The sequence below is a fragment of the Marmota flaviventris genome, chromosome 4 (assembly GCF_047511675.1).
Source record: "Marmota flaviventris isolate mMarFla1 chromosome 4, mMarFla1.hap1, whole genome shotgun sequence".
NCBI classification, from domain to species: domain Eukaryota; kingdom Metazoa; phylum Chordata; class Mammalia; order Rodentia; family Sciuridae; genus Marmota; species Marmota flaviventris.
The window spans coordinates 152,405,054-152,426,238 of NC_092501.1; the positions used below are offsets into that span (position 1 = coordinate 152,405,054).

Genomic DNA, 21,185 nt, shown 5'->3' on the forward strand with positions numbered 1-21,185 from the left:
TTCAAAAGGGTTATCTTATTTTCAAAAAAATCTGTGGAAAAACACACAAAACATGAAATGACACAAAACATGAAACACACCTTAACCGTTTTTAAAGTATATAGTTTTGTGGTATTAAGTGCAATTACACAATTGTCACCACCATCCATTCATGGGACTTTTTCCATCTTACAAAACTAAGCCCGGTACAACTCCATGTCCTGTCTTCCCTCAGCCCCAACAACTGCCACTCTACTGTCTCCATGAACCCAGCTGCTCACAGAGACTTGTACTCTAGACCCATCCAGAACTCTGTGACTGGCTCATCCCACTCAGCACAATGTCTTCAAAACGTATCCTTGTTGGAGCATGAGTCAAAGTGGCCTTCTTTTTTTTTAATGCTGAACAGTTTTCCATTGTTCATATAAATCATTCTTAATCCATTTATCTGTAGACAGACACTTGGGGTTTTTTCCAGTCTAGGCTGCTCTGAAAACAGCCATACCAACATCTGAAGACCCTGCTTTCAATTCTTAGACCATCTGGTGACTCTACTTGTAATTCTGGAAGGAGACTGGGGCTGTTTTCCACAGGGGTTATAGCGTTTTACATTCCCACCCCAGTGCCCAGCGTTCCCATTTCTCTATATCCTCACCAACACATGGTGATGGATATATGTATATTTTAGAGTGGAGACTGAGAGGTGGTATCACATCATGGTTCTGAGGTGGATACCTTGATCTCCAAATTACTGGAAGTAATTTCCAATTATTTCAGAAGTGGATGGTAGGTTATAAGCGTGCTCTGTCATGAGATGTAAGTCCACATTCTCCCTCCCTTGGGGACCCAGGTTCTCTGTTTCCTAATCAACAAGTACTTAAAGGCTCTTTATCTACACATCCAGAAAGCATATTTGCTGGGTTCTTTTTCTTTTGTCTCTGTATTTCTCATCTCAGGAATGAGTGTGCATGTGTGTGGGTACCTCAGCTCCCCTTGACAATGGTATGCTTGCAGAAAAAAAAATCCCAAATTAGAACCCCTAAAGAGCAATACTGGAGTTGAACACACGTAAGCATCAAAGCGGAGGGCAGGATGAAGCTGCCCTAGGCCTGTGGGGACAGGCCCTATAGTGCCCATGGCTACTGACCTAGAGGACAGTAATTACTCAATAAATACTTCCTGAATTTGTGTTGAATAGATGAACGAAAAGCAGTGACAGGAGATTCTATTGTGCATGTAATCCAATCTCTAGAACACTCCCTGAAAGTTTTCCACTAAGAAGCAGAAGAAAATAAAACAAAATCAGAGCCCAGGAAGACATGGCAATTCAACCCTCTGCCATCATGGCAGATGAGGCCCTGGGTCGGCATGAGGCACACTATACACGCTGACAGCCTTCATGACTGCTCTGAGAGGTGCTGCCAGTAGCTGCCTGGTAAGGATGAGAAAAGGAAGGTGCAGAGGGATGGAATTCCTTTGCCCAGCCTTCCTCCTGATTCTGTACGGCCTCCCCAATCAAAACCACTTATGAATGCCTAGATTCTAAAAGTGTCTGCAAAGCATCTGTAAGATGTGACTCTCACAGCTGCAGAGTTTAACCAGGGTCCTCCATGGAGATAATCACCCCTGAAAGGGTAGCTTTACTCCCTACAGCAAATTCCCTCATTAAGACACTTACAGTCCATGTTTCCATATAGGAACCTCTCGCGAGCTGACCATTTGCTATTCTGTTCTCAGAACTATGTACTTATCAGTGGATAAAACTAGCACCTAGGGAAGCTGAATCCAGAATCTGTCTGAGTAAGGTGTTATTGAATCAGTTTTTCCCCTCTTCCTCCCTCCCCCCATCACCCCTATGCGCATACACACACACACACACACACACACACACACACACACAAGAAAACAACAACAACAACAAATGAACAGATCAACTCTGATATCTGATGGAAATTCTTATTCAGGGCTGGGGCTATAGCTCAGTTGGTAGAGTACTTGCCTAGGACACACAAGGCCCTGGGTTCAATCCCCAACACCACCACCACAAAAAGAAAATACCTATTCAAAATATGCTCTACTGAGGGAAAGAACCAGTCTTTTCATCCCATTTCTTAAAAAGCAATAAAATTAAAAGCAATTAAACACAGGCGCCCTTTTGGAAGGCACGAGTGAGAATGCTCTGACTTGCATACCTGAGGTATGATGGACATCTTCTTCCTTAAATCATGAAGTCCAATTTCAGTTGTCAAGATCTTATCGATCCAAATTTTTCCTTCAGGTTCTGACAATCTAAAAAGGGCCGAGATGAGGGAACTTTTCCCAGCTCCTGTTCTTCCCACAATTCCAACCTACAGAGAGATCCAGGAGGGGGGAGGACATTTAATAATATGCAACACATCTGGAAGAACACTCTGGTTTCCGAAGGTGAATTATAGAGTTCTATACAGAACATCGTCTGAAAGCTTCTCGACCTCAGCACTGTCCACATTTTGGGATCGATAAATCTTCATGATGGACACAGTACCCCTGGATGCTCATCAGTACCCCTGGTCTGAACCTACTGGGTACCAACAGCAGCACCAAATTGTAAGAACCCAAAACATTACACACTGACAAATGTCCCCTGGGGGCCCAAATGCCCCTGGACGAGATCCATTGGTCTACAGAAGAGTTAAAATCAGCCATCCGTCTGCTGGCTGGAAAGACCCAGGGCATGTGGAAAAGTCAGCTCTTGAACGCTTTAATTCCAAGGTCTAGAGATTTTGAATCTTGAGAATTTCTTGGATAACTTCACAGAGATGTTAACAACTTCAGTCAGAAGCATTATATATAAACAAGTATTAGTTTTCCCAGAATCCTATCGTTTAAGACAAATTATTCTTTGGCAGAGAACCTAAATCAATGCAGATGCTAAATATCTGGTTACATTTGTTTAAAATGTCTTAAAATGTTTGTTAGTCTTGGGTTTTAACAGAATGTAACCAGTAGCCAAAACAAGCAACAATGAGATCAACACCAACACCACCAATAATATTTGCTATTGACATGGGACCTTTCATCTGGGCAGTTCAGAAAGCATTTTACAAATCAATTAATACTTATAACTGCCCCTTGAAAAAGAGTCATCTCAAGTGATCATTCCTCTTATTAAAGCCAAAGTAGAGAGAAATGAAGTGCATGGACAATAAGATCAAAGAATCAATATACTACAGGCAAAAAGCTGGTCAGGAATCAAACTGTACTGTAATAACTAGCTTGAACCTGTAAACAAAAAAAAATGGCCTTTTTACCAATGAGGTTGCTCAACTGCAAATTCCTTGGTGAGAGCTTCTAAAAAATGATATCATCCTTATTTAAAAATTTGGAATCAATGAAGAAAATAAGACATGTCTTCAATCACTGGTAAATTAATTCATTTAAAATAAATAAGTTAATTACATTTAAAATAAACTGCTTCAAACAGAGAGGAATTAAACTTTCCTACATGCTGATTACGTGCTGGGGACTTTATACATCATCTTATTTGAATTCATTACAATAAAACTTACTCTTTATCAATAAAGGCATTTAAAATTATCAAGATTAAATGTCAGAAAAGTGGCTTCATCTAATGAAAATAAGCTTTGGAGGGCCATTACCTACTTTATGGGAAATCCTAAATTTGGCACTGGCGGGCAGGAGTGCTGGGGATTGAACCCAGGGACACTTGACCACTGAGTTACGATCCCAGCTCTTATTTACTTTGAGACACCATCTCCCTAAAATGCCCAGACTGGCTTCAAACTTATGATCCCCCTACCTCAGCCTCCTAAGTAACTAGGATAACAGGTACTACGTCAGCTGGTGAAATCTTAATTTATATGTTATGGATGAACTAACTTCTCAGCTGCTTTCTGCACGCATGTATGTATGCCCCAGGGTATACACATGTGGTTTGTGTTTGCCTCTGTCTTCTCTGGGTGCCCTCTTGTGTAAATCAGCACACATGAGGACATAGGCAGATACTACATTGGAGAGTACTGTGGATACCCAGAAGCTATCAGCTCCCTGAGAAACTGATCCATCTGTGTAAACTCAAAGAAAACTTAGCTCTAGCTATTTCTCTCTGCCATTCAAAGTCATCAAAAGTATAGTCTGAAAGATTTTCACAGGGTCTGACTGGATGCCGGAGGAGAATGTCCCTAGCATCAGTAAGTATGTGTTCATCCCACTAAAGGAACATGTTGAGATGCTTTTGCTTTAACTGCTTTGCAACTGCTCCTTTGTGCTTTCTCAGCCAGGCCAGGGTTGGTCTCTGTCAAATGCATCAACATGTTAGATGTCTGTATTTGGACTTTTCTGCATACATCAAACTCAGCATGATCAATACCCAGTGCCTCAGTTAAAAGAGCCGCTGCTTCAAGTCTTCCTTTTGCAATCTCCTGACTACTCTCCCAGGTTTTGGGTTCTAAGTATCCACCTTACTTCCAACTTCCTCCAAAGATAGCCTGGCATCAAGCCCTGAAGAGTTAATATCTGTGCCTTGATTTGACCCTTCAGTTAAAGTCCCTTAGCCATTGCCTACACTCAGGAATGCTGCTGGAATCCCTCCACCCACCCACCCACAGTGCTGGGGATAGAACCCAGGGCCTCTCCCATGTCAGGCAAGCTACCCCTCAGCCCTGCATTGCCTTTTAAATATTAAAACAAACTTTTCCTAATTATAGTCAGTGCAAATGAATATGAAAAGTACTACCCAGAGCCCAGGACTCTGACAGAAGCATTCTTCATGTGTGAATGCAACTGTGTGTGTGTGTGTGTGTATGTGTGTGTTCTTAAAGTTACAAAATCACGTTTAAACAAAGTGAGATTAATATAAACATATTGTTGTTCCCTGTTTCATTTACTATTTCCTTAAAATATTTAAGAGGCACATAATATTAAAGCATATATGATCATTTATTTAATAAATCTACTCTCTCTAGATGTTTAGGCTGTATCCAATGTTTTGCTATTATAAATAACCTCATGTTAAATATTCTTGAAGCTAAATCTTTGAAAATAACTAATTATTTCCTGAAGATGAATTCCTTAGACGTGGGACTTCTGAGCAACAGGTACGAACACTTTCAAAGGAGGCTGTTTAGCACTGCCAAACTACCCTCCAGAAAGAGGATCCTAATCTCTACTGTCTCTGGCTCCCTGCTCACTCACCAACCTGGGTTTTGTAACTCTGTTTTAATAGACCTTAGTTCGATTCCCTGAGTGGCATCATTTTCCCCATTAACATCTTGCTAGGAGCACAGGACAGCTGCTGGCTTCCAGTCCCCTGCTGGGGTCTTCTCGCTGGGATCCTGGGCACTCAATTCTCAGCCTCAGCCTCATTGGAAACTTCCTCTACACACATTCCCAAGCAACCTTCCCATCTCAGTGAAGTGAGAGCTTCCCTAGGGGAACCGGGTGCTTGAGGCCTGAACCTGAAAATGTGCGCTATACACCCAGTAGTTCCCTCCACTGTGTACCCTGCAGGAGCCTCATTCTTCATTTGTGTGGAATCATAGCCTTGTGCTCAGCTCATGGTGGTGCCCCCACCTAAATTCTTTCACAAGCATTTCCACCTGCTCAAATCCTAGCCATGGGCACCCCAGTTTATTTCAAATGGCTCATTCCATAAAAACTCTACCTGTCCCTTCTGCGGACATGTCCCACCCCAACAGATGTCATATTACCCTTTCCTAAACATCCATTAAACTCTGTGACTCCTCCCATCTCATAGAGCCGTCATTCATACAGGACTCTGCCTTTTCCACTGGACTATATGTGCTGAGGGCAGAATCGATATTGGATTTACCTTCATACATTTGTTTACCTGTGATGGCCTGCAAAAAGTAGCAATCCCACAGAGTTGAGAGATTAACTCAGGCTTGAGAAATGTTGGGGATCATCACCACATTGTTCAGGTAAATGATCAGCTGGTCAGAGAAGATGGACACGGCCAATGAGCCCTATAAACAGGATGGCAAATGGCCAGCCCCTTGCTTTCCACAGGACAGACAAGTCATGCATTGTAAGTGGTTAAGTTCACCTTATACCCCAGTAGAATGACGGCTACCGCTGATCAAGCACTGACCACATGGCTCTCTGGGCCAGGTGTTTTCCTGAGGTGAGCTCCTATTACTTCCATTTTGCAAAAGAGAAAAATGGAAGGTTAAAGAATCTGTCTAAAATAATTGAACCTGTAAGTGGTGGAGCAGGACTAGAACCCAGTTCTGTTTGCCTCTTGCTCGTTGTGCTGAGGGCCTCCCTGTCACTTATTCCCTTGATCCATGTGTAAAGGAGACAGTGGGGAAGGTGTGGCCACCATAGAGACCCTGTTGCTAGGCCTGGAGAGCATGCTGCAGATGCCAGTGCGTAATGCAGGGGTTGTACAAGAATTTTGTTCACTCTGAGCAGATCACAGTTGGTGACAGAAGAAACCTGCAAGTGAGGGACAGGCATGGGTCACCCAAGAAAAAGGACAGATTAGATCTAGTGTTCTACTGGGACAGAGAGACTTTTTTAATAACATCAGGTTATGAAAGGAACTTAAGTGCCTGAGCTGGTGCAGAGACAGAGACAGCTATGTAGGGATGGCTAAATAGCAGATGAAAATAGTCTGCAACAGAAGACAGGTTCTACTGGAAAGATGCAAATAAACACATCAACTTAGGATCATACAGAATTAACTATAAGGTAAACTTATGGTTTATACTATAGAAAAAACAACAAACAACAACAACAACAACAAAAAAACCCTGTAAGGTATTAAGTGGCCCAGGGCCCTCCAGAGTCTCATGTTTAGTCCCAAGGGGCAATCCATGAGCTCAACTTCATGCTGATGAAGTTTCCTAGAAATCGTGGGGGACAGAGGACTTCACAGGAGAGTCTCCTGCAAAGGCAACTCTGACAGAGAGCTGGGTCACCTTTGTGATTTTGTTGCTAACAAGTTCCTAGAAGATGCAGGTGCTGCTGGAACAGCCAGGGCCAGAGAGCAGAGGGGAAATGCAGCCCAGAGCTCCCGGGAGGCGGGCTCTCTGAGAAAAAATTATGTAAAAAAGAAGAAAATGTAGGAAACTCATATTTTTGCACATTATAGCAAGGTCTAGTACACATCTGTAAAAATGTATTATCCAAGTAATAGCTCTGAGCAAGAAAAAAATAACAAACCCAAATCAATCTACCTCTAGAGCTGGAAAATGCTTTAAAATGGCCCAGTACTCTCAAATGATCAAATCAACCACAAAATCACCTAAATGAAAAATGCAGCCAGTGTTTAGAATCGAACCAGGAAGCCTAAGGTGGTGTTTACCTCATTTTTGTTCTTTATTTTTACTTGCTATTTCTTCCATGAATTAAAAACCTGCTTAGTACCGATTATGTTTTCCCATTTACTATAACTTCCAGGAATCTTGGCAGAGAAGACCATTGAAACGGAATAAAGCACCATTTCTGCTGTGTTAGCACATTCCCATGTCCTTGCCTGAAATGGTGACTCTGTCAATCAAGTCCAACACCAAGGGGTGGCCTGCGGTCCCAGGGGCTGGGCACAGGTGTGGCAGAGTTGAAACCTAGCTGGACACAGACAGAGTGAAAGCATTCCATGATGACACTGTCTGCCTGCAATCTCTAAAGACACAGATGGAGCTAAGGTGACACTGGGTGGACCAAGGCACACGCCGAAAGTCAAGTTATTGTTGATACTACAACTCGGTCTTCAAAATTAATTTACCCTCAAACATTTTAGCATCTCGGGTGATCCTATCATTTGGGGGTTTTAAGATCGAGGAATACAAATCTGGGGATATGCATTGTTTTCTAACTTGTAAAGGAGAGGTTCTTCAGTAATTCCTATTTTGTGGCTTTCAGGGAAATTTAAGACGTATGCAAACAACGAAAATTACGTTTGCCACATTCAGATCTGATAAACGCACCGTGTGCGAGTAAGCAAACATCCTTACAGTCCTGCCAGGAACGGGATTGAGAGACTGGCTTTCATCATAGCTGTAGCTCATGTTCCCTACACAGCTGTCCTCAATGCCTTTGGACCTACAAGGAAGCCGTGGAAATAATTAGGAGCTTGCTTTTGCCAAGTGACTTACCGAAGCTGTTCCCTGGGTACCCTTTGGGCACTAAGTTGTACATTTATTCTTTCATGTCACAAGGGCATCACTCATTAAATCATGCCTGTGATTAGGCCATTAAATGGGCCTGTGGTGGAAAGAGTTTAGAAGCAGCAGCTCCTAAAGTATTTAACACTCCAGGGGCTGGGGTGCAGCTCGGTGGTAGAGTGCTTACCTAGCATGTGCAAAGCCCTGAGCTCAAGCAAGCCCTAGTATTGTAAAAGGGGAAAAGTACTTAATGCTCCCATCTAGGGAATGGGCTGTTCACAGGGTCACCTTGTGAGTGGGTTTTGTCCTAGGGGTCCTTCCTACCTGCACATTATGCTCCCAGACAGCTTTCCTCAGCACCCACCACGTGCCCTGCACAATGCCATTTAATGGGACACAGGAATGTTCCCTAATCTTAATAAGCTGTCCCTCTGTGCACATACATCACATTTTGCATATCCATTCACCAGTTGATGGACACTCAGGTTGCTCTCACCCTTTTTTGTGAACATGGGTGGACCACAAGTGCCACCTTCAAGTACCTAGAACATGATGTGGAAGAACAGACTCTCAGAGGCAGAGGTTTTAGCTGACTCTGAAAATGAGGAGACTTTCTGCAGCCAGATAGCAGCTGGTATGCTGGGAGACGGAAGGACAGGTCCTTTGGGAGAACAGGGGACACTCAGAGTGTGGGGATGTCTGCATGTAGGAGTCAAGGCAGGAGGGGCAGGTGGGGAAAGTGCTCCCTACTGCCTGTTTTGCTCTGGTCTAGTCCTTGCGGGAGCCTGCCCTAGTTCCTGACAAGGGAATGAAAGGACATTGGTGGCAGGTGTAGTTGCTGATAGAACCAATCCACACACCTCTCTGCAGTGTCCCCAGAACCTCCGGGATTTCCCTTCTTTAACTCTGAGTGAGTCTCTGGGCCCTTTGCTGCCTCTCCAGCATGAGGCTCTGGTTTCTGAGCCCCAGGGTTGTGGCTTCTGGGTTTTTCTCCGGTGGCTGAGAAATAGCCACACAGCTCCAGCAGGAACAGGCCTGGGTCTGGGGCCTGCGAGGGTCACAGCAGCCCTCCAGGCCGGGAACCCCTGTGTGGTGGGAGGCCAGGGAGCAAAGGAAAGTACAGGTTGCATGAAGGAAAAGAAAAGGGACAAAGGACAACAAAGGAAGGGCTGGACGGAAGCTGCTGCGGTGACAGGGAGGAAAGTACCCGAGCAGGTCAGGGGCAGGAAGTGATGGGAACTAGACACGGAAGCCCTGGTGACAAGGAGCCAAGGTTGACTTTCCAGGTGTAATCAGGAATAATCAGATGTCAAACATAGTATCCCAAGTCCCTTAAGTGCCAGCTCAGGGCCCAACACCACCAGGAGGCAGCTCACCGCAGGAAGAAAGAAATGCTGGTTTCCAAGGAAGACTTATCTATTTATATCTGATCTAATTTTTTCCAAGAGGAACCAAATGTCCTCCACAGGTCTAGAGCAAGACAACAAGCAGACACGGAACTAAATCTTTAGCTGATTTGCTAACAAAGATGGTTTAAACGAACCTTTTCTCTCGACTTAATGAGTGCCGTCAGGTGCTTTAATACCAGAGGCCCGTCTAGACTGTAGGTGAAGTTGACGTTGTCGAAGACGATCACGCCTTCCTGGGGCCAGGTGGGTGGTGGGCGCTTCTGGTATTCCCAAGGCGCTTCTTTTTCTAGATCCGTGTATTCAATGACCCGCTCCACTGAGATCATCTGAAAGAGACGTGGCATCCACACGGGTTAGGTGCAGGGATTGTGAGGGAACGCTTGTGATTTACACACGCTGGTCAAGGAGAATGCAGGTCTTAATACCCATCAAGACTGACAAGGATCCACAGTCTCGTTCCTCACCATGGCCCCTTCCTTCACTTACAGCTACTTCCCTCAACACAGACGAAATAAAAGGCAATTTTAAAAAGGTTGGTAGGGATCCCAGTCTTTTGCTACACAATGGCCACTGGCTGTACATGAGTTAAATCAGATAGTCATCCAAACTCTTCATAATAATCTTCTCGAGCAAAACTGAAATATTCCATGTTCATTGTCTATCTTTGCAGGAGAAGGTAGAACTGTGTAGAAAAGGAAGTCACTTACAGGTGGAATGAGCCCTCCTAAACAACCCCACCCTGGTTCCCTACCAGGAAGGAATACCAGCGGCCCCAAGGCCTCCTGCCTTCTGCTCATTGCCTAAGAGAAGAAATGCTAGAACTGGATGTGGGGAGTGGGGAGACCTATTAATTAAATAAACAACCTCAAAATACCAAATTTTTCTTTTACAGAGAATGAGAAATCACCCATTAAGAAACAAAAATAAACAGGCCCCTAAGAAATTAGCTTATATCCTCTCTAGGATTTCAGAACTTCCCTCCTACAGAGACATTTATTGCATTTGAGGACAGCTTGTGATGAATATAAAACCTGCTGACATAGCATACATGAGACTGAGAAAAAGATGTATATATTTTATTTTACATTAACTTTAAACAGATGGAGGAAATATCTGAAAAAACTCTGTTAGCTCCGATGTAAAAATAACAGTTTTAATATTTTACATAAGAATGGCTTTTATGCTATTTAATGGCAAGGAGACTTGAAAAGGCCAAGAACGTTCAGATAAACATTACCATATTCTCCACTTCGGCGCTTTGTCTAACAGACCACTGGAACATCCCCATGAGCGTGAGGGCGTAGGACAAGGCCAGGCCAACCTGCCCAGCATCCAAAGCTACGTGACAGGAAGGAGGGAATAACATCAGTCTCATTATAACCACACCTGGTTCCTTCTGCCACATTACCAAGAGAACCCAACAAGTTGCAGATAACGATAGTAACCATGACGCTTCTACTAGCTGTTGGTTGAGACCATAATACACCTTTAAAAACCCATGAGGAATTTTAGAAAGAATTATTAAATGAGTTTATTAATCCCAACAGGATCAATATACATTTGAAAAACAAATATGATATGCGTGAGGACTAGCGTCATTATTCACATACTCATCACCGTGGTTTCAAAGCCCATTATGTCATACTGCTTTCTACGTCCAACATGACCACAGCTGGGGACAATTTTTTTTTTTTTTAAAGTAAACTACTGCTCTCCTGGATCTATTATTAAATACTGAAATTCAGCGGTGTTACTATGGGAGAGTCAGGGGTGGCGAATTCATGCCAGACACGCCAACACCTGCTCATCTGGTACCCATCTGGCAGAGACAATGATGCTCTTTCTTACTGAGAATCTTTGTCGACCTAGAGCACGGGCAACTACACCGATCATCCAAAAGCAAGACCTAAAGCCATAAGCTGGACAAGATGCTTCAGAACAAACTTGGGTCACTCCTTACAACTACAGACAGGACTGGGAATGTGCAGAATGACATTTGCACAGCCCTCAACTCATTCAAAGAAAGATAAAAGGGACCCGTCAAGACCCCAGGGACTCCTCTAAATGGGTCACATTGCAGAATCATAACCATCCTGACATGCTGTCAAGCTTTCATACACTTCATTAGAACCAAGAGAATATGGCATTGGACAAGGTGGCAAGAGTTTAATTTAATAACTGTAAACACAGCTATAAATTGTAATCATACCATAAATAGTTATTCACATCTGCACTTACTTTTTGCCAGAATCAGGGACCCAAAGGCAACCACGATGACAAAGATGGCACAGATGGCATCCAGGCGCACGGCGAACCATCGTGATGTCGTCAAAAACAAGAACCAAGCCTCTGGATGCGCGAACCGTGACAAGCAAGATGAACAAGTACAAAGCCACATCAGCCACAGTGAATGTGAGGGGCATGAAGATGCATGTGCCAGGTGGGACCCCACAGATACACACGCCAGAAACCTGAGGATTCCAGAAAGCTGGGCCTTGGAAGCGATGCACACGCAACACACGGAGCTGTGCAGGAAGAGGCACTAACACTGCAACCCAGAGAAACGGTGCCATCGGAGTAAAGGACACCCAAAAATGGTCTCGGGTGCCCTTTTCACAACACTGAACCATGAAGTGAAGTTCACCAGCTCATGTGGTTGATGGTTTCCGGTTCTCCAGAGTACAGCTCTCACTTTGTATCTGGCACCTTCCATACTTAGTAGAGGGCCCTGCCCACAGGGCACATTGCTTAGGGGCTATCTCTGAATGACCAGTTTGTCAAAGGACCTGCGTGTGGTTTCTCATGTGCCATTTAATCACCAATATACAATCAAGGTCGGAAAGATGGGCCAGAATTTTATAGATTTACAGGAAATTCTGAAGGTTTTAAATGGATAAAAAAAAAAAATTCACTGATACAAAGAATAGTACTGGTCAAGTGGGTGGCAGATCTGATAATCAGGAGATGGATTTCTGCAGTCAATTCTGCTGCCCCATGGGCTGGGAAGTGCTCCTCACGTGATCTAGTGAACATTTTATTGGAACACAGCCATGGCCTCTTGCTGATCTGCTGTCTGCTTGATTTCCTGCTGCAGCAGCAAAGGTGGGCAACTTCAGTAGGGACAAAGGGCACCCAGAGCCTACGCTATTACTAGATGGTGTTTTGCAAAAATGTTTAATGACTCCTGCCCCAAAGGGACAGAGACCAAGGGCCCAGAGAGGGAGTACCATGCAAGCCAGCAGAGGGAAAGCAGGAAAGATTCTGAGAGGAGCCAAAGTCTAGGGGCAAAGAAGAGGAAGACAGGATATGAGGTTATGCTCAGAGACAGGCAGAGGTGCTGGCCAACAAGGCTGAGGAAGCAGTGGTCCCAGCCATTGAAACCACTTCCAGAAGTGCACAGACCTGAATGCAAGTCCTGGTGAGCATCAAACAGCTCCTGACACCTCTCTTCAGCTCTGTATGCCCGGATGGTCCAGAGCCCCTGGAGGGAAGATGACAAGTGGGAAAATACTGGACTCCGTGCTGCAGAAAGAGACAGACACAAAACAGAGCGAACTCAGAGACTGGACACAGGCAAACCAGATAGCCTTCTCTGTTCTATGGTCATGTGTCCACCAAGCAGCATACTCAGGGCTTTGAGTTTCCAGAAGAAATGTCCCCAGAACCCTGGAGAAGACCCTACACATTTACCCTCAATCCCTGGTCAGATCATCCCTCACTATGTTGGTGGGAAAATGAAGGTCTCTCTGTTTGACTCACCTTTGACCAAATTCAAATCTGGTTATTTTTTTTTCTTTGCAAACCCATCCTTCAAGATCCTTTCTTCCATATTCTTCCTGGGTATCTCTTTGGTCTCATTTTTGAGACATTAGCATTTTAAAAAATTGTTATAGCACTCACTCTCCTAAACTATAAGGTCTTTTCCCGCCTTAGATTTTAAAGAGCCAAGATATAGCCACTGTATCTCAGTAACTAGAATGGCACCTGGCACAGGACAGGAACCCAGTGAATAGGCTGCATCCTGAGGAGATCTTTCTGTGCCTACTGGTGCAAGATGAGTCCTGTGTGGTCACTACGTATCTGGATGCCACACTGCACTTGCCCACAGGACCTGCCCAGTCGAGATATCATTGACTGGCCTTGGCTTCAGCTCCAGAAGCCTGAGGGATAGAAATTCATCCTGGTGTGTGACGGTCACTGTGACCTGGGCCACTGCCCTCGCCTTTCTGGAATCTGTCTGTAGTCCAGTGGCTTCATCATCTTAACAGAATTTTAAAAGTTGAATTCTCCTTTGTGTATCTCTGTTTTGATTTAGAGCACAATGTCCATGACGGGTCATGTGTTTTGAGCTTGCTGTCTCATGACCACCAGAGCCCAGCCCTGCGCATGGGGGGATGTGTGGGTTGCCTATCACCAGGCAGCAATGGTTCCCTGACAGTTTCACTCTGCATTGTGCAGGAGGCTGTACTGGGACCGGGATGCATCAGGAACACATGATCCCCGCACACGGCCTCTACCATCATCTGGGATGATGGAAAATACTGACAAATCCCTGACACCTGACCATAGCCTGGAGAAGACCTGCTGGTAAAACATGGAGTGTTTGGGAAAAGCAAAGGTAATTTCATCTTACAAGAGGCTGCATATGTTTTATAAAATTACTAGGAATAGAAAAATCAAGAGAAAAACTCCAACTTACTCATTGGGGCATCCAATGGCCTATGTGGCTACGCAGTTCTACATGGAGGTGCTCACTGTGCACACGGGTACAGCATGAGATCAGGAGGTACTGGGCACACATGTGCCAGGGCAAGGAACAGAGCCAGCAGTCAGACTCCACAGTTGCATGAGCAAGGAAGAAGCAGATGGCCAACTAAGAGCCACTGTGGTCACTGGTGACCATGGGGTCAGTTGACTGCCGGCTCCTCCCTGGGACTTTCCCAACAAGGATGTCTGACTGGGAAGACTAACTATTAGGAGCCCTCTCCTGAGATACTGCTTTCAGAAAGAAAAGCTTTCCTGAACATGGATTTACCAACCAACACATGATCTACTAATGCACGTCATTTAGGCAGAGCCCTGGGCGAATGTGGTGGTTCTGACTGTCCACCTACATGTGTGTGTTCTCACTCTGACATCCATGCTCTCTCTCATTCTCAGACATACTGAGCAGTGAACTGCTATTCATTTTAGCTTCCTTTAACCTTGCACTTTTAAGATGGTAACATGAACATAAGACTAAGCTCATGATCCAAATAAATAAGGCTCGGAGCCCTGCATGGTCTTTCTGAAGACATCAACAGATGGCCCTGCTAACCCCCAGAGGTTGGTCTCCCTGCACACAGGGTATTCTGAGAGATGACCAGCTCAGGAGGGTTCTAGGCCCCGTTACCCTACCAAGAGCATGCTAAGGGTCTGCCTTCAGAAAGCCCGAGGACTTAGTCTACTGAGCTCTCATTTCTAGAACAAGGCAGGGTCTTAACCCTGTTTCATCAAAGGCATGCAGCTGAGGCAGACATGGTGGCCACCCAGGCAGTTCTTCAGCCTGGCCATTCTCAGCTGCTACCCGTACCAGAAAATCAAAGTCACCACTGGTTCTCTTCTGGCTGGGTTTGAGAGCAGGGTTGACTTTAGAAATCCGGTGTCACCCCAGCCTTGAACACCAGGAAACCCAAAGCCAACTGGGGTACTTCACCTTACCCCAAGAGTTACTGAGGTCCAGAAGAAATCTGTACCATTGAAAGATAATCCTGTTTCTTCCACACTCGACTCAGGGCTGTGGGGGATGCCTGTGGGGTGAGCTGAAGGACTGTAATGCAATTCACTAGAACTGAGAGCACCCCCTAAAGGCCTGCAGATGGACCCAAGGGAAGAGTAGGGCAGAGAGATGCAGGTGGAAATCCTGGCCTGCCAGTGTTGCCACAGGTATCATTAATGCTATGGGAGGCCTTCTGGTTATTACTGTGGTTTTAATCCTCTGTGTGCAGGATTCCAGGGCTTTGGTATAGCCAGCACGCACTTTCCAAGCACTGTCTCAGGGAATTCTCAGAAAAACCCCAAAGGGCAGGTGTTTTTATTGTTTTAACAAAAGGAAAACAGACTTCAGGCCCATTAAGGCCCAAGATTAAATAAATTAACCAGAGTAATATAGTTAGGAGCCAGAGTGAACCTGCCTTATTGCCAAGGCTGTGCTTTTCATCTGAGCCACAGTATCCCAAAGGGAGAAGAGCTGGAGTTCAAGATTCTCATGCATCACTGGATGCATTTTTCTCTAGGCTCTGCAGCCCATAGTCAGAAAACTCGTAATTTTTTTAAAAATAATTTTTAGTTGTCAATGGACTTTTATTTTATTTATTTATATGTGGGGCTAAGAATTGAACCCAGTGCCTCGCACATGATAGGCAGGCGCTCGGCTAATGAGCCACTGCTCAAGTCCCCCCAAAAAACTCCTAACTCTTACTTAGCTAATATTCAATAGGCTTCCCCATTACTGTACCTCTTATTAAGCACCCTGGGTTAAACAATATCCCTGGAAATCTGGATGGGAATTCCTTACAATAGCAGACTCAAGGATGTATGGTCTGAACGCATGTGGCATTTACATTAACACTCAGCTAGCCAAGGCCCACGGCAGACATAGCTAATGGATCATGGCACCCTCACAGTCAGGCACTTGGATATGGGGTCACAATCCAGGCACTGTCAAATGAAAAAAGTTCAGTAGAGAAACGCAACCAAGTGCCATCCTGGTTTTATGCCCTTCTCTATGACTGATTGTTGCTACATTCGTTTTTTCAAAAATAAACCATTGTGTTCAAGACTGCTTAAATATCAGCCTAAGATTTCAGAAGCAGCCAGGGCAGTATGATTTGAAAATAAACCTTGGGACTCTAGATGGCCTCAAAGAATAAGAATGAAGTAGGCTTTGCCTACTTCATTTGGTTATGTGGGGGTAAAAGGGAACATCCTGCAGTCAACTAGGGTACAGGAAACCCACATTCCACAGGGCCATGACAAAGTTGTAGAATTTCCAGATCAAAATTATCTCAAAGTTTTTGGTAGATATGCCTTGGAAAGAAAAATCTTGCGTGCTTCTTGCAAAAGCCTTCCTTGGGTCCTCTCTCCTCACTTGCACATGGGTGGGAAGTGGCTCTTGAACAGTGCACAGTCTTCCCAGGGGTTCCTTCTGGAACAAACAACCCTTCCTTGAATATACCCGAAGCTTCTTTGCAATAGGATGGTGAGTAACTCCATTTCATGAGCAGCCTCCACTCATAAAAAGTCAAAAGCCTTATTTCTGTGAAATAGACTAGGGCCAAAGAAACGCACAAAGGAGGGTCTCCAGCAATGCCAATTCCCAATGCCCTGCAGCAATTGATACGAGCAGAGTCCTACGCACACGCTTGGCACACAGACTGCAGCATTCTGCTTCCCGCTGAATTCTCAGCAATGGAACCTCAAAGCAATTTGGCTCATCCCCCTGGTGCCTGAGAATTTTCTTCTACAGCTTTTCTGAAGCTGCAGGGCTCCATGCAGCCACCAGAAGACACCAAAAATCAAACAAACAACCTACCCTCCATTGCCACAATAAACAGATATTTTTTCCACGGGGAACTACAGGACTCAATATTCCTGGTCCTGGTGTGGCTTTCAAAAAGGTGACTTGGCCTTCAATTGTACTAACTCTCCATCACACAGGTTTTCTGACACCATATCTTCCTTTTTTTAAAAAATTTTTGGCTGGTATCCTTGTACTTTAAAAAATATATAACAATTCTATTACCCTTATAGCTTTAAATTTTACTAAGAATGGAATGCATTAGTTTGTGCATTCATGAGATGAGCTCTGTGTTATTTCATCCTCCGCAATTACCTGCAGAATACAGTGATTAATCATAAAACGGTTTCCTCTGTTATCCGAAAACTAGGAAGTTGAAGGGAGCAATAGACTGAATGCATTCTAAACTGATTGCCCTCCTCCTGGTCACCAAAAGAGATTATTATCAGCATCCACCTATTACCAGCCTAAGGGGGGAAACCTCAGCATGGCATTCCACCAAGTACCACTGATAATAAGGAGCACAACCAGAAATCACAATGCTTATACTTTCACAACACTTAACTGCAGCTTATTTCCAGTAGGAAAAAAATGTACTTTTCAAATATATTATTTCTGATATTTTTGGATATAGTTCTGATACTTCCTCCTTTCCTTTCTCTTAATATTTTCCTTCCTTTGCCACTTCCGGTATCTTCAAAAAAGAAAACTTCCCCGATTATTTCCCTTCTAAATTAGTTCTAACACATGAGGAACTATTTCATTTATTAGAAAAATGCTTCTGAAGTGCTGCTCTGTGCACCGGAAGCATGTCATGGGCAAGAGTGGCAGAGGAGGGTCCCCAGTCTTCATGGATTATTCCAGGGGAGTATTTTTCTACCTTGTCCTTCATTCCTTTTTCCAGTTAAATTGTAAAATTGCACCCAGCAGGACACCAGTTCCACCTGCCCTAAGGGCCACACTGACTCACGCTGACCATAATACTGTGCTCAATTACCTGATGTTAACGAAGTGAGAAATTCTGAAAGATAGAGTGTGCAGAATTTCAGAGGGCTCCTTAATCACCGCACAAATGGAAGCTCAGTCGCACTGCCATACCCACCTGAGACCCTCGGTACTCACTTGTAGATTCCAGGCGCTTGACATCCCTCGAGGTTTCCAGGAAGTATCGTCGGAGAACCAAGAAAAGGATGGCCAGGGGAACCAGCGGAATCGCGATCCAAGGAATCACTGCCACGGCCACAGACACCACACTGATCACCACCAGCAATGTCTGGAACGCAGAGAGACAGGGCCTCCTTACCCAGAGGGCTTCTCAGCCACGAGCGCTAATGGGTAGTTTGGCGAGGATTCTAGTCCTTTCCTCGAAAGACTTGTTGGAAGAGGAAAAGCTTTCCCATCCCAGGAAATAAAGGCACAAGTGACAGAGAAGTCACCCATCACTTCTGGGCTCCAAGCACCATGCAAAGAAGGTCCTATGCATCCATTCTTTTGATACAGTCAACATCCCTAAGAGACAGGCATTATTATTTTCCATATTTAATGATTAGAAAGCTGGGATCCAGAGAAAGGCTGCATCCCAAACTACCACAAATCAAGTACATGCTACTGGAAACTGGCAAGCTGGTGCCACAGATGAAGCTTCCAGGGACCTCAGTTAAGAATGGGTGGCTACGGGCAAATTCAGGGCTCAGAAAAGGAGGAAATTAATTTCAATCTTTCTCTTTGGAAGAGGAGAGGCTCCATCTTGATCCTCTACCCTCTGTTAATATTCACTGAGTGCTGACTGTGTATCTGGCTCTATGTTAAACCCGTCAGATGAATCAACTACTTCGAGGTTCACAGACCCCCAGGAAGTAGTAGTATCATCTCAGAGACACTGAGGCACAGGAGAGGAGAAGCAACTTGATCAGATTTACACAGCATCAGGCACAGCACTGGGGGCCTCACACACTTACGCACCACATGTGCCCTCAGTATACAGCCAGCTTTTCATTGTTGAGGAAAAAGTTTTTATGTGGACCTCATCATTTGTCTTTAATTTTTCTTCTAAACACCCTTACTTGAGGAATTCCAGAGTTTGTCAACAGGCCCAATAAAGAACAGACAAGACAAATGTGACAAATATTTTAACATTTCGTAGAAATCCTTGGAAGAATTTTGATAGTAAGTAAACAATCTTCGATGTCTAGAAAGCTTTTTTTAAAAAAAATCTTATCTCCTGGATATACATTTGCTTTTCTGCCATTAGGATAAGCATTTGAAATGTCTATTTCAAAGGCAAATGATGATCGCAAGGGCAGATGCCACTTATCAGGCATCTAACGGTGCAGGGCTCTGTGCTAATATTCACTTAATTATCAAGTCCCCCTGTGAGCTGATTTTATTTAGGGAAACTATCTTAGTCTAAAAAAGACAGCAAGCAGAAAAAAACCCAAGCCACTGGGTGATGCTGATTTAAGTATTCAGCTTTATCAAGACAAGAATAAAATTGTGGCCTGTGACTTAAGATGACGGGACTGCAATTGAACACTCAAGTCCACCCTCGAGGGAAGCACACACTAGCTCCCTGAGGAGGGCAGAAGGGCCCTGGTCCCAGGCTCTGAAGTTCACAATCTTACACAAAAACATATCACTCGGCAGAAGGGACCGAGTGCTGGGGAAATACAGGGAGGCGTAGACAAGCCCCGTGTGAGAGTTTTGAGGATCAGAGGCTGGCTTCACAGATACACGTGACAGGGCGGCTGTCACAGGTGCCTGCCTGGGAAACACAGAGTTCTGCAGACTTGGCACCAGCACTTGTGCCCCGTGCTCACCAGTTCTGTGCCTTCCTTCCTTTCCCCAAGGAAAGGGTGAGTGGGTGACACCCCAGACACCTGTTAGTGTGCAGAGCTCCTCAAGTCAGTTTTCGGGGAGGATCATGGCAACCATATTGTAATCAGAAGAGGACTGTCACTGTCATTTGTGTAATAAGAAAACTGGTGCCTAAGAGGTTCCGAGCATGGCCTACGAGTTCCCATGAAGTCACAGTGCCATGGAGAAGGCTAAGAGTGGTTGGTATTCAGGGAGCCCAAGGTCTCAGCGGCCTGCAGGACCCAAAGCAGGGAAGTGCTAAGCCCCCCAGAGCTGGAGGAAAGAGGAAACTTCCAGAGCCATGATCTGATGGCAGGAGCTCCTGGGAGTCGAGGTGGGTACAGACACATGCACCCTCCCCGTCTCTATAGGAACAGCAGTACACAAACCAGAGGGAAGCAGAATGGAGTTTCAGAGGAACAAATCCCGAGTGTGGGAATTCCAGCTGTTCGACCCCTTGCCTTTTCTGTCTACAGATGAACTGGATCATACACTGCTCAAAAGTCAAAAGGTTTCCTGTACGCTCACGAGAAGGACTTTTTAGCGCCTTCCAGGCCTCGTCTTAGGTTCACCATCATTAGTTTTCAGGGGGGAAAAAAAATCACCCAGTAATTATGAGAAAAATACACAACTACAATTTTTAAAGCAAACTTACATCATTTAATAGGGTGATACTCATCAGTTCAATTATCTAGCTCTCTCTAAGATGAAGGACTTCTAGGGTTCATCTGGCCTGCCACAGGAAGCAGAGTTACGCATGAACCAAAGTGTCCATTAAAGACAAGTAACTGCTCTCAGAAGCTCCCAAGTTAGTTTCGGTCTTTCAGATCTTATGGGCCCAAATTTGTAAGCAATTCATAGAGGCTTTCTAGTAAGTTCTAATTCCACTTGCGGGTCTTGCTATAAATAGCCTCCCAGTGAGGGGAAAGTCACATTCTCTTCTTTTTCTCATGCATCTGTGCGCGTGCGCGCACACACACAGATACACACACACAATCTATACACATATATCACACATATAGGTCCCATGCATATATAAACATGTATAATATATAATCATATGTTTATTTGTATATACATATATAAATTTTTCACCATAAGTTTTCTTAAACTCTTCATGAAAATTGGCACAGAACAAAAACACCTAAGCAAAAAGCTACAGTCTGAAGGGGGGGAAAAGAGATTCCAATATGTGATGAAAATTCCTCCCAAGAAATCAGTCTCATCTCTTCCTTCCAGATTCCCAGGGATTCCCAGGAG

At 44.5% G+C, this 21,185-nt stretch overlaps 1 protein-coding gene across 2 annotated transcripts in view; it reads right to left on the reverse strand.

Annotated features, from left to right (window-relative positions):
- Abcc4 (ATP binding cassette subfamily C member 4 (PEL blood group)) overlaps window positions 1-21,185 on the reverse strand; it is a 224,264-nt gene that overhangs the window by 35,390 nt on the left and 167,689 nt on the right. For both annotated transcript variants that reach the window (XM_071611592.1, XM_027938939.3), the window contains 6 exons: window positions 18,195-18,345; window positions 12,917-13,036; window positions 11,753-11,863; window positions 10,752-10,852; window positions 9,649-9,840; window positions 2,172-2,327 (listed from right to left, as the gene is read on the reverse strand). In XM_071611592.1, the coding sequence (XP_071467693.1) occupies window positions 2,172-2,327; window positions 9,649-9,840; window positions 10,752-10,852; window positions 11,753-11,863; window positions 12,917-13,036; window positions 18,195-18,345 (831 nt within the window). The remainder of the gene's footprint in view (window positions 1-2,171; window positions 2,328-9,648; window positions 9,841-10,751; window positions 10,853-11,752; window positions 11,864-12,916; window positions 13,037-18,194; window positions 18,346-21,185) is intronic.